Genomic DNA, 14,109 nt, shown 5'->3' with positions numbered 1-14,109 from the left:
TTTTAGAATCCGCATCGCCTGACCACTGCCGCGTCCATAAACCTCTTCTTGCAGAAATGGACAGCGCGCTAACTCTTGATGCCAGTCGGCAAATATCCCTCTGTGCATCACGCATATATAGAAATGCATCCTTCAAATGCTCTATAGTCAGTAATATACTGTCCCTATCTAGGGTATCAATATTTTCAGTCAGGGAATCCGACCACGCCAGGCCCGCACTGCACATCCAGGCTGAGGCGATTGCTGGTCGCAGTATAACACCCGTGTGAGAGTATATACATTTTAGGATATTCTCCAGCTTTCTATCGGCAGGTTCCTTTAGGGCGGCCGTATCAGGAGAGGGTAGTGCTACCTGTTTAGACAAGCGTGTGAGCGCTTTATCCACCCTAGGGGGTGTTTCCCAACGTGCCCTATCCTCTGGCGGGAAAGGGTACGATGCCAATAACCTTTTAGGAATTATCAGTTTTTTATCGGGGGAAACCCACGCCTCTTCACACACTTCATTTAATTCCTCGGATACAGGAAAAACTACAGGCAGTTTTTTCTCACCAAACATAATACCCTTTTTAGTGGTACTTGTATTATCAGAGATATGCAATACATTTTTCATTGCTTCAATCATGTAACGTGTGGCCCTAGTGGAAGTCACGTATGTCTCCTCATCATCGACACTGGAGTCAGTATCCGTGTCTGTGTCTGCCATTTGAGGTAACGGGCGTTTTAAAGCCCCTGATGGCGTTTGAGACCCCTGGACAGGCACAAGCTGAGTAGCCGGCTGTCTCATGTCGTCAACTGTCTGTCGTAAAGAGCTGACACTGTCACGCAATTCCTTCCATAAGCTCATCCACTCAGGTGTCGACTCCCTAGGGGGTGACAACTGTATAATAGGCAATTGCTCCGCCTCCATCTCATTTTCCTCCTCAAACATGTCGACACAATCGTACCGACACCGCACACACACAGGGAATGCTCTGATAGAGGACAGGACCCCACTAGCCCTTTGGGGAGACAGAGGGAGAGTATGCCAGCACACACCAGAGCGCTATATATATACAGGAATACCACTATAAAATGTGCTTTTCCCTTTATAGCTGCTGTTAGAATCAAAACTGCGCCAAATTAGTGCCCCCCCTCTCTTTTTTACCCTTTTCTGTAGTGCAGGACTGCAGGGGAGAGTCAGGGAGACGTCCTTCCAGCGGAGCTGTGATGGAAAATGGCGCCCGTGTGCTGAGGAGATAGGCTCCGCCCCCTTCTCGGCGGCCTTTTCTCCCGCTTTTTGGTGAGTTCTGGCAGGGGTTAAAATACATCCATATAGCCCTGGGGGTTATATGTGGTGTATTTATGCCAGCCAAGGTGTTTTACATTGCTGCTCAGGGCGCCCCCCCCTAGCGCCCTGCACCCTCAGTGACCGGAGTGTGAAGTGTGCCTGAGTAACAATGGCGCACAGCTGCAGTGCTGTGCGCTACCTTGTTGAAGACTGATGTCTTCTGCCGCCGATTTTTCCGGACCTCTTCTTGCTTCTGGCTCTGTAAGGGGGCCGGCGGCACGCCCCCAACAGTGACGTCGCCGGCCACAGACGCTCTCTATAGTAGCGTCTGTGGGCCGCACCGCCCCCTAAAATGACGTAGGCGTGGCCACGCCCCCTAATTTGTGTGCCCCCGGAGTCTGGCGCCCTGCCCCTTTTCACTCCTAGAGTGAACACTAGACTCCTTGCAGTGAGTACATCCATCAACCTAGGCAAGGATTGGCCAATGATACTCTCTGGAGATTTGATCACTCTCTCCAGGGCAACAAGATCAGAACACTTGGCATTACCATACCACACAGTAATCGCGTAGGTCAGCAAGCTCTCATTCACACAGCGGTAAAATTTAACAATGTTGATTGCTGCAGACCTGCTGCTCGGATCTTCCGTAAGCAAAAAAAACGCTGCTGAGCCTTCCCGACCACTGACGTGATATGCAAGGACCATGATAAATCCTCTGTAAATTTAATCCCCAAAAATTTCACATCGGTAACCCTATCCACCTCCTCACCGTACAGTATCAAGAGGCAGATGCTAGTTTTTTTTTAGATTTCCTAAAATCTACCACAACCTCCTTAGTTTTCTTACCGTTTAACAACAAGTTATTTTTTACCCCCCACTCAGCGAGTCTTCTCACTTCCTCTCTATAACTACTCTCATTTCCGCCAGTTATCAAACCCACCAAAGTGTTGTCATCCGCAAACTTTATCACAGAGATTGTTTCCGAATTAGACTCACAGTCGGAGGTATACAAGGAATATAAGAAGGGGCTTAGAACACAACCCTGCGGAACTCCTACGTTTAATACCAGTTCCGAAGACAAGTCAGAGCCCAGTCTGACTGTCTGCGGGTGATCTGTCAGGAAATCCAACAGCCAGTTGCATATGGCCGTATCATATCCGATCTCTAAAAGCTTTTTTACTAACACCGCTGGCACTACCGTGTTAAAAATGGAGCTATAATCCACGAATAACAATCTAGCATAGGAGGACCATAAGAGCTGCATCTTCAGTTGATCTGTTCGACCGATAGGCAAACTGATTGGGGTCAAATCCCAATGGAATAACACTTTTTAAATGATTCAAAACAATTCTCTCGAAACATTTCATAATCAACGAAGTGAGAGCAATCGGCCTATAATCGTTCAGACCAGTGACTACTGCAGTCTTCGGAATTGGAACAATAATTGAAGTTTTAAACACTGCGGGAAAATACATTGACTCAATGAAAAATTTAAAATCTTAGTAAAAATACCTGCCAGTTGCTCAGCGCACGCCCATAATCCTCTGTTCTAGTACTGTAAAAAAATTACATCGACTGTTGTGGTTATCATAGGGAAGCCCTAAAGTGAGGCGTTTAGGAGGTACAGTATAGTATTTATTGTGTTGCAGTATTTATGGATGGGGTTGGGTTACTGCAATTATGTACCATAATATGGTACAGTGCACATGATAACTGTACATCTTACCAACTGGTGTTACTTTAAACACCAATGAATTACAATCATGCAAGACAAGGTAGTTAGAGGGCGCTTGCGCTAAGGAGGGTCACTATTGACCTCACTTGTGGTGTATTAAAAATGTGTAGCAAGTGTTGGAAAAACAATTGCTACTGGTTTCAAAGTAAGATCTTGCAAGCAGTGTCCTCTCCCGCTTGTATTCTCTAAGTATATTATGTAATCTGAGCACTTTAGTGATGCAATTATGTATATTTGCAAAGTCATGTGCTTGTCTTTATTAATTTGTGCCCATGTAAACTGCTGCATGTTTCACCCCTTTGTCCTATGCCATCTTAACCTTGTGGCGCCTTATAAATATAAGTTAATAAGATTAGGGTCATTTGAATCAACGTGTTTACAGAATTATCAAATACGACTAAAAACATTTAGACATTTGGACACCAGGGCCGTAACTAGGGGGGGGGGCTAAGGGGGCATGCGAGGAGTTACAGGGTAGCAGGTTTTTTTTTTTTGGTTTTTTTTACCGGCAGTGCTGTGCTGCTCCAGTGAGACAACAGACAGCTCCCAGGGCAATGTATATGACTCACCTGTCTGCCCGCAGCTGGCTCCGACGCTGTGCGGGTGAGCTCCAGTACCTAAGATCTCTCCCATGTTGGCTACTGTCTTAAACTCTCTTCTTTGCCATGCAATGCTGCGACTAGCATTCGGTGCACCATACGAGCTACTATAGAAGCGCACTGTGCACCCAATTAGCAGTATCAACCTACGCTTTGCTTACCAGATGGGGGGGGGGATTTGGTGTAGCTTATAGGGGGGTGTAGTGCAGTGATGTAGTGTACCATATAGGGTATGTAGTGTGGTCATGTATTGCAGTATATAGGGGCATGTAGTGCACCAGTGTGGTATAGCATATAAGGGGATGTAGTGTAGTGATGTAGTGTAGCATATAGGGTATGTAGTGTAGTGTATAGGGGCATGTAGTGTAGTGATGTAGTTCAGCGTGTAGGGGATGTAGTATAGTGATGTAGTGCAGTGGATAGGGGAATGTAGTGCAGTGATGAAGTGTTATGATATAGTGCAATGTATGGGAACACACAGAGAAGCATGTAATTGAACACGCTGGCGGGGCATGTGACGCATAGGGCATTTGAGGCACATAGGGGAATATTGTCCAGCAGTATCACCTTTTTTCAAAATGTTTGATAATCTGATTATTTTAGTCTGATAGGGTTTTTTTTTGTGGGGGTGAGTGGGGGGTGGGGTAGGGGTGCTCCAAATTGCTGCCTTGTCCCGGGTGATGAAAATCCTAGTTTCGGCCCTGTGGACACCAGTGTGCAAGGCGTCTTAAAACAAAAATGTGTTACACAATGAAATAATTGCATGAACAATGATAGCGACATACCTTACCATTCTGCATTTCAGCCTGGATGCTGAGATACAGGATGTGCCCAATGACCATACAAATAACAAAGTAAAAATCATTCAGCCATTCTGAGTACAGCCCAAGCAACAGGATCTTTTATTTCTTTACTTTTCCCATTAGCGCAGTTGAAAGATGGTCATACACATTACATGTTGTATTATAACCAATATACTTTGATCAGAATAGTATTGGGTGTGTTATGGTGCTACACATTGCTGTAATCATTGCAGATTATTATTATTTCTTTAAATATGACACTTGTGTAAGGGAAGAACAACTGAGATCAGTATACCGACATTGGCCTCCCGCCCGCCAGAATGTCAGCATCAGGGCAAGCACATTGAGGCCCCTTGCGCTCACTACACTGGCGTGGACACCCACAGAGGGATAATCACCTACCTCGCCGGAATTCTGGCGGCGGAATTGTACCCGTTGGGATAGCGGCACCTGTATTGCGATCGCCGGGATGCCGACAGGCGGTATGTTAACTGCATACCATTTACAAAACCTCTTATTCAATCTAGCCCTTCGGTGGGTCCCCATAAGCGTTGCCTGTAGACAGGCCTCACCATACTCATTATGTGACAGCAAACACATGAGAGCTTGCTTAGATGGGACCCAATTTATCTACTGTATAATAAATATTTAAGCAGCTAGTATTTACCCATACAGAGTTCAGGGTATGGGGCACATGGTTGGATTGTGCGAGTGAGCAGCCAAATAAGGTGCCACATACACTACTACATATAGGGATAAAAATAAACTCATCATAATGCATATCAGTCATGCAGGCTTGCACAGCAAGGATCATCAATCAGTGCATGGGAACCCACCAAATGATATAGAAAACGTTGGTTATGTAACACACTAACAAGCCAGGTACACATTGGCATTTTACATCCAGTGATGTTAGAAGCACCACACTCACATTACATGTGTTTTATTTTTAAAGGGATTGTAAAAAGCTGTACAATAAGGCAAACTGACTACCCACGTATCTCTGCAATTGGCTGGTGGTGGCTGGGTCACGCAATGATAACTGATTAAATGCTATTACCTGTTTCGCAACAAATTGTTTCCAATACACTTTGCTACATAAGCAATTTTTAATCACTCTTTAGTGCTATAATGATATTCCATCTCCTAGTGTTACAATTAAATCACCTCACATGAGCTTCAGATGATACATTTTGGCCATAGAGCCTAATGGAACGAGCAATTAATCGCTGATCCCAGGAGATGTAAGGATATTCTGAGCATTAACTACATAAAAACAGAATACTGTAGAGGCAGATTTTTGTTTTAAGTGACTAATCTTATGTGATGAATTGCATAAAGTCACGCTAAATCACACTCTGGTTTTGCAAGCGATTAATCGCATGACATTTACTCATGTGACTGAAAATTGCTTGTGTAATCCCAGCCTAATCGTTTTCAGTTCCTCAGCCTAGACATATTACTGTCATCACCAAATATAGAATCCTAGCATGGCCACATGAACAGTATGGGGTGTCTGCCATTATTTTGGGGTGTAGGGTTTCTTCCAGGGCACAATCTAGGTTAGGGAGAAAGTAAACATTTTCTTTCACCGTAAACACAACTATTAAAGAATTTGCGGTCAGCAAGGTTCTTAGTTGTTCTGCAACCTGATTTATAGTCAAATAACAAAAATTGGGCCTAATATAGGTTGTAGGGCACGTAATGCATGTCAATGAGTCCTTTCAAAGCCTTGTCACCTCATTATCAGTCTTGCTACAGTGGCCTCCATAGCACATGTGGCACTTAAAATAAGAATTTACTTACCGATAATTCTATTTCTCATAGTCCGTAGTGGATGCTGGGAACTCCGTAAGGACCATGGGGAATAGCGGCTCCGCAGGAGACTGGGCACAAAAGTAAAAGCTTTAGGACTACCTGGTGTGCACTGGCTCCTCCCCCTATGACCCTCCTCCAAGCCTCAGTTAGGATACTGTGCCCGGACGAGCGTACACAATAAGGAAGGATTTTGAATCCCGGGTAAGACTCATACCAGCCACACCAATCACACCGTACAACCTGTGATCTGAACCCAGTTAACAGCATGATAACAGAGGAGCCTCTGAAAAGATGGCTCACAACAATAATAACCCGATTTTTGTAACAATAACTATGTACAAGTATTGCAGACAATCCGCACTTGGGATGGGCGCCCAGCATCCACTACGGACTATGAGAAATAGAATTATCGGTAAGTAAATTCTTATTTTCTCTGACGTCCTAGTGGATGCTGGGAACTCCGTAAGGACCATGGGGATTATACCAAAGCTCCCAAACGGGCGGGAGAGTGCGGATGACTCTGCAGCACCGAATGAGAGAACTCAAGGTCCTCCTCAGCCAGGGTATCAAATTTGTAGAATTTAGCAAACGTGTTTGCCCCTGACCAAGTAGCTGCTCGGCAAAGTTGTAAAGCCGAGACCCCTCGGGCAGCCGCCCAAGATGAGCCCACCTTCCTTGTGGAATGGGCTTTTACAGATTTTGGCTGTGGCAGGCCTGCCACAGAATGTGCAAGCTGAATTGTACTACAAATCCAACGAGCAATAGTTTGCTTAGAAGCAGGAGCACCCAGCTTGTTGGGTGCATACAGGATAAACAGCGAGTCAGATTTCCTGACTCCAGCCGTCCTGGAAACATATTTTCAGGGCCCTGACTACGTCCAGCAACTTGGAGTCCTCCAAGTCCCTAGTAGCCGCAGGTACCACGATAGGCTGGTTCAAGTGAAACGCTGAAACCACCTTAGGGAGAAATTGAGGACGAGTCCTCAATTCTGCCCTGTCCGTATGAAAAATTAGGTAAGGGCTTTTATAGGATAAAGCCGCCAATTCTGAGACACGCCTGGCTGAAGCCAGGGCTAACAACATTACCACTTTCCAAGTGAGATATTTTAAGTCCACAGTGGGGAGTGGTTCAAACCAATGTGATTTTAGGAACCCCCAAACTACATTGAGATCCCAAGGTGCCACTGGAGGCACAAAAGGAGGCTGTATATGCAGTACCCCCTTGACAAACGTCTGAACTTCAGGAACTGAAGCCAGTTCTTTTTGGAAGAAAATTGACAGGGCCGAAATTTGAACCTTAATGGACCCTAATTTTAGGCCCATAGACAGTCCTGTTTGCAGGAAATGCAGGAAACGACCCAGTTGAAATTCCTCTGTAGGGGCCTTCCTGGCCTCGCACCACGCAACATATTTTGTACGGTTACATCCTTCCTGGCTTTGATCAGGGTAGGGATGACTTCATCCGGAATGCCTTTTTCCTTCAGGATCCGGCGTTCAACCGCCATGCCGTCAAACGCAGCCGCGGTAAGTCTTGGAACAGACAGGGTCCCTGCTGGAGCAGGTCCTTTCTTAGAGGTAGAGGCCACGGGTCCTCTGTGAGCATCTCTTGAAGTTCCGGGTACCAAGTCCTTCTTGGCCAATCCGGAGCCACGAGTATAGTCCTTACTCCTCTCCTTCTTATGATTCTCAGTACCTTGGGTATGAGAGGCAGAGGAGGGAACACATACACTGACTGGTACACCCACGGTGTTACCAGAGCGTCCACAGCTATTGCCTTAGGGTCCCTTGACCTGGCGCAATACCTGTCTAGTTTTTTGTTGAGGCGGGACGCCATCATGTCCACCTTTGGTTTTTCCCAACGGTTCACAATCATGTGGAAGACTTCTGGGTGAAGTACCCACTCCCCCGGGTGGAGGTCGTGTCTGCTGAGGAAGTCTGCTTCCCAGTTGTCCACTCCCGGAATGAACACTGCTGACAGTGCTATCACATGATTTTCTGCCCAGCGGAGAATCCTTGCAACTTCTGTCATTGCCCTCCTGCTTCTCGTGCCGCCCTGTCTGTTTACGTGGGCGACTGCCGTGATGTTGTCTGACTGGATCAGCACCGGCTGACTTTGAAGCAGAGGTCTTGCTAGGCTTAGAGCATTGTAGATGGCCCTTAGCTCCAGGATATTTATGTGAAGTAATGTCTCCAGGCTTGACCACAAGCCCTGGAAATTTTTTCCCTGTGTGACTGCTCCCCAGCCTCTCAGGCTGGCATCCGTGGTCACCAGGACCCAGTCCTGAATGCCGAATCTGCGGCCCTCTAGAAGATGAGCACTCTGCAACCACCACAGGAGAGACACCCTTGTCCTTGGTGACAAGATTATCCGCTGATGCATCTGAAGATGCGACCCGGACCATTTGTCTAGCAGATCCCACTGGAAGGTTCTTGCGTGGAATCTGCCAAATGGGATTGCTTCGTAAGAAGCCACCATCTTTCCCAGGACCCTTGTGCATTGATGCACTGAGACTTGGCCTGGTTTTAGGAGATTTCTGACTAGTTCGGATAACTCCCTGGCTTTCTCCTCCGGGAGAAACACCTTTTTCTGGACTGTGTCCAGGATCATCCCTAGGAATAGAAGTCGTGTCGTCGGGATCAGCTGTGATTTTGGAATATTGAGAATCCAACCGTGCTGGCGCAGCACTATCTGAGATAGTGCTACCCCGACTTCCAACTGTTCCCTGGATCTTGCCCTTATCAGGAGATCGTCCAAGTAAGGGATAACTAAAACTCCCTTCCTTCGAAGGAGTATCATCATTTCGGCCATTACCTTGGTAAAGACCCTGGGTGCCGTGGACAGTCCAAACGGCAGCGTCTGAAACTGATAGTGACAGTTCTGTACCACAAACCTGAGGTACCCTTGGTGAGAAGGGTAAATTGGGACATGTAGGTAAGCATCTTTGATGTCCAGAGACACCATATAGTCCCCTTCTTCCAGGTTTGCAATCACTGCTCTGAGTGACTCCATCTTGAATTTGAACCTTTGTATGTAAGTGTTCAAGGATTTTAGGTTTAAAATTGGTCTCACCGAGCCGTCCGGCTTCGGTACCACAAATAGTGTGGAATAGTACCCCTTTCCCTGTTGTAGGAGGGGTACCTTGATTATCACCTGCTGGGAATACAGCTTGTGAATGGCTTCCAATACTGCCTCCCTGTCTGAGGGAGACGTCGGTAAAGCAGACTTTAGAAAACGGCGAGGGGGAGACGTCTCGAATTCCAAATTGTACCGCTGAGATACCACTTGAAGGATCCAGGGGTCCACTTGCGAGTGGGCCCACTGCGCACTGAACTTCTTGAGACGGGCCCCCACCGTGCCTGAGTCCGCTTGTAAAGCCCCAGCGTCATGCTGAGGACTTTGCGGAGGCGGGAGAGGGCTTTTGTTCCTGGGAACTGGCTGTTTGCTGCAGCCTTTTTCCTCTCCCTCTGCCACGGGGCAGAAATGAGGCGCCTTTTGCCCGCTTGCCCTTATGGGGCCGAAAGGACTGCGCCTGATAATACGGCGTCTTCTTAGGTTGAGAAGCTACCTGGGGTAAAAATTTGGATTTTCCAGCAGTTGCCGTGGCTACCAGGTCTGATAGACCTACCCCAAATAACTCCTCCCCCTTATAAGGCAATACTTCCATGTGCCTTTTAGAATCCGCATCGCCTGACCACTGCCGCGTCCATAAACCTCTTCTTGCAGAAATGGACAGCGCGCTAACTCTTGATGCCAGTCGGCAAATATCCCTCTGTGCATCACGCATATATAGAAATGCATCCTTCAAATGCTCTATAGTCAGTAATATACTGTCCCTATCTAGGGTATCAATATTTTCAGTCAGGGAATCCGACCACGCCAGGCCCGCACTGCACATCCAGGCTGAGGCGATTGCTGGTCGCAGTATAACACCCGTGTGAGAGTATATACATTTTAGGATATTCTCCAGCTTTCTATCGGCAGGTTCCTTTAGGGCGGCCGTATCAGGAGAGGGTAGTGCTACCTGTTTAGACAAGCGTGTGAGCGCTTTATCCACCCTAGGGGGTGTTTCCCAACGTGCCCTATCCTCTGGCGGGAAAGGGTACGATGCCAATAACCTTTTAGGAATTATCAGTTTTTTATCGGGGGAAACCCACGCCTCTTCACACACTTCATTTAATTCCTCGGATACAGGAAAAACTACAGGCAGTTTTTTCTCACCAAACATAATACCCTTTTTAGTGGTACTTGTATTATCAGAGATATGCAATACATTTTTCATTGCTTCAATCATGTAACGTGTGGCCCTAGTGGAAGTCACGTATGTCTCCTCATCATCGACACTGGAGTCAGTATCCGTGTCTGTGTCTGCCATTTGAGGTAACGGGCGTTTTAAAGCCCCTGATGGCGTTTGAGACCCCTGGACAGGCACAAGCTGAGTAGCCGGCTGTCTCATGTCGTCAACTGTCTGTCGTAAAGAGCTGACACTGTCACGCAATTCCTTCCATAAGCTCATCCACTCAGGTGTCGACTCCCTAGGGGGTGACAACTGTATAATAGGCAATTGCTCCGCCTCCATCTCATTTTCCTCCTCAAACATGTCGACACAATCGTACCGACACCGCACACACACAGGGAATGCTCTGATAGAGGACAGGACCCCACTAGCCCTTTGGGGAGACAGAGGGAGAGTATGCCAGCACACACCAGAGCGCTATATATATACAGGAATACCACTATAAAATGTGCTTTTCCCTTTATAGCTGCTGTTAGAATCAAAACTGCGCCAAATTAGTGCCCCCCCTCTCTTTTTTACCCTTTTCTGTAGTGCAGGACTGCAGGGGAGAGTCAGGGAGACGTCCTTCCAGCGGAGCTGTGATGGAAAATGGCGCCCGTGTGCTGAGGAGATAGGCTCCGCCCCCTTCTCGGCGGCCTTTTCTCCCGCTTTTTGGTGAGTTCTGGCAGGGGTTAAAATACATCCATATAGCCCTGGGGGTTATATGTGGTGTATTTATGCCAGCCAAGGTGTTTTACATTGCTGCTCAGGGCGCCCCCCCCTAGCGCCCTGCACCCTCAGTGACCGGAGTGTGAAGTGTGCCTGAGTAACAATGGCGCACAGCTGCAGTGCTGTGCGCTACCTTGTTGAAGACTGATGTCTTCTGCCGCCGATTTTTCCGGACCTCTTCTTGCTTCTGGCTCTGTAAGGGGGCCGGCGGCGCGGCTCTGGGACCGAGCTCCGAGGCTGGGCCTGTGTTCGGTCCCTCTGGAGCTAATGGTGTCCAGTAGCCTAAGAAGCCCAATCCACTCTGCACTCAGGTGAGTTCGCTTCTTCTCCCCTTAGTCCCTCGATGCAGTGAGCCTGTTGCCAGCAGGTCTCACTGAAAATAAAAAACCTAAACTTTCACTAAGAAGCTCAGGAGAGCCCCTAGTGTGCACCCTTCTCGGCCGGGCACAAAAATCTAACTGAGGCTTGGAGGAGGGTCATAGGGGGAGGAGCCAGTGCACACCAGGTAGTCCTAAAGCTTTTACTTTTGTGCCCAGTCTCCTGCGGAGCCGCTATTCCCCATGGTCCTTACGGAGTTCCCAGCATCCACTAGGACGTCAGAGAAAAAGAAAATATGGGGGTAATTCCAAGTTGATCGCAGCAGGAAATTTTTTAGCAGTTGGGCAAAACCATGTGCACTGCAGGGAATGCAGATATAACATGTGCAGAGAGAGATAGATTTGGGTGTGGTGTGTTCAATCTGCAATCTAAATTGCAGTGTAAAAATAAAGCAGCCAGTATTTACCCTGCACAGAAACAAAATAACCCACCCAAATCTAACTCTCTCTGCACATGTTATATCTGCCTCCCCTGCAGTGCACATGGTTTTGCCCAACTGCTAAAAAATTTCCTGCTGCGATCAACTTGGAATTACCCCCATAGGTTTTTACTTAATAAATTGTTTCACCAAAAAGCAGAAACCTAAACTCCCATAAGAATTCATATTTTCTTATTAACAGATTTCTTTCTATTATTTACTTTAGTTACTGTAATCTCGCCTTTAAAATTCAACTAAAACCTTTGGTGGCACACCGGCAATTACAGTCTTAAATAGCTTTCTTTGATTCTCACATTTAATTAACTTCATACAGAAAGCATTCTACATGTACCAATACTGTTATATAATGTATGTGGAGCTAGATGTTATGATTCTGTGTATAATCTTGTGCATTAATGTTAGTTTCTGTACTGTACTGAGTTTAACCAAAGGATTTTAATTAAGCACATAAAACATGTATAAATCCTGATAAGGATTATCTAATGTATCAGCTAACTCCACACATAATATTAAATCTATTTAGACTTTTAGATTACACCTTTAATTACCTTTATTTTGTCTGGAGCTGTTAAAAGCACTGTAGCAGCCAGGGATCCTGCTGAAGCCCCAGCAAAGACCTTCACAGCCTTCAGCATTGTCCCACCATGTTTTAATAGAGCAGATGCTGCCCCCAAGTGGTATATTCCAAGAAATCCACAAGCAGCAAAAGACAGGTTTAAATGGTTCATTGTGTCCTACAAAATAAAAAAAAGCATGTAGAGTGAATTGGAAACATCTCTATTATTCTCTAAGCAACGTGATAATAATAGACTGCACTCTAATCCACTTCAAAATGTACTTGATTTGTACGATCCTAAGAAGATCTTACTGAGCACAATAATAAAACAGGATGTCATGTTATAGAGATTATATAGCACTTTGTCCAGTAAAACAAGATATTTTGTATTGTGAATGTAGGCAAATAGAGGCCATGTAAACCTGAACAAGGGACCAGCTGTTTCTCTGCACCTAGAATAAACCACATTAGGCGAGCCATCCCAAAGCTGACATTAAACAGGAGCAAAAGGAAATTCTATTCCCATATCAAGCTCAGTATTTATTTACTTATTTGTGCCTAAATGAAATATATTTCCATTATCTTACTTACTGCTTACTTTATTAAAAATTCTGTCATTATTAAAAAAAACATATCTATTTATCTATACACACACATACAGTATATAATATTTAAAATATCAAAACATAAAGAGTGTGCAAGCAAATACAATACAATAAGTCTCTGCTACGAAGGCAGCATATACAGAAGCGTGCTGGCTGCAGCATACAGGAAATAGAAAGGACAAATGCAGCACAGAGGCTGCTCTCCCTCTCTCCACCCTAGCACTGAGAAGAATGTATCATTCTCTGAGCCCTGCCAGCTCTTACACAGCCCTGAGCTGCAGTAAACATTTGTTATTCCAGCACTCTGACCTTTTTTTTCTTGCCATAGAAACCAGGAAGGATCTCTCTCTACCACCAGCCTCCCTGCCTACTGTATGTCACCAGCCAATAACAGCGATTATAGTAACAGCCAATAGAGCCGTCAGTCTGATCCAGTTATAGTAGGCCTGCTAGATAGAAGGTGGTTTTTTTCCCCTTAGCAAAGCTGCTTATGCAAATTGCTGTATATCTTGACCGGAATCTCACCTCAAAATGCTTCTTTTTTTACTTTTTCTTTTATAAACCTTTCAGTACAGCTTTAGTACAGCGGCAGCCTAGGATGTGCAGCTTTATTTCTGCTGTTCCTTACAGATATATAATTCATGTGTATGCTGTCACAGACTTTTTCGCAGCCATTTCAGAGCTCACAAATACATATATCACTTTTTGCTATTACACAGAAAGAGTCTTATCATGCTGTATGCATTATTCACACACATCTATGTAAGCGCTCTCTGCTGACATATATAGCTAATCCCAGCTACACACTACAGTGCTGCTGCTGTATCAGGTTATTCTGTGGAGGGTACTACATTGCTCTGAGACAATGGATCTCCTTGTATTCTCTATATACCCAGCAGCTGCGTGT

The 14,109-nt window shown here is 45.9% G+C and overlaps 1 protein-coding gene across 12 annotated transcripts in view; it reads right to left on the bottom strand.

Annotated features, from left to right (window-relative positions):
• PNPLA4 (patatin like phospholipase domain containing 4) overlaps positions 1-13,620 on the bottom strand; it is a 181,339-nt gene extending 167,719 nt beyond the window's left edge. For 9 of the 12 annotated variants that reach the window (XR_010240052.1, XR_010240098.1, XM_063955497.1 and 6 more), the window contains exons 1-2: positions 13,512-13,620; positions 12,590-12,775 (exon numbers count right to left, since the gene is read on the bottom strand). Coding sequence is in view for 10 of the 12 variants with exons in the window: in XM_063955497.1 (XP_063811567.1) it covers positions 12,590-12,769 (180 nt within the window). In the remaining 2 variants the exon portion in view is untranslated. Of the gene's footprint in view, positions 1-12,589; positions 12,776-13,311; positions 13,426-13,511 lie in introns of those variants that run through there. The other 3 variants (XM_063955499.1, XM_063955498.1, XM_063955500.1) reach the window with 3 other exon arrangements.
• Positions 13,621-14,109: the final 489 nt, after the last annotated feature.

This window comes from Pseudophryne corroboree, chromosome 2 (assembly GCF_028390025.1).
Source record: "Pseudophryne corroboree isolate aPseCor3 chromosome 2, aPseCor3.hap2, whole genome shotgun sequence".
NCBI lineage: Eukaryota > Metazoa > Chordata > Amphibia > Anura > Myobatrachidae > Pseudophryne > Pseudophryne corroboree.
The sequence above is the reverse complement of the archived record's forward strand: the minus strand, read 5'-3'. Positions and strand labels throughout refer to the sequence as shown.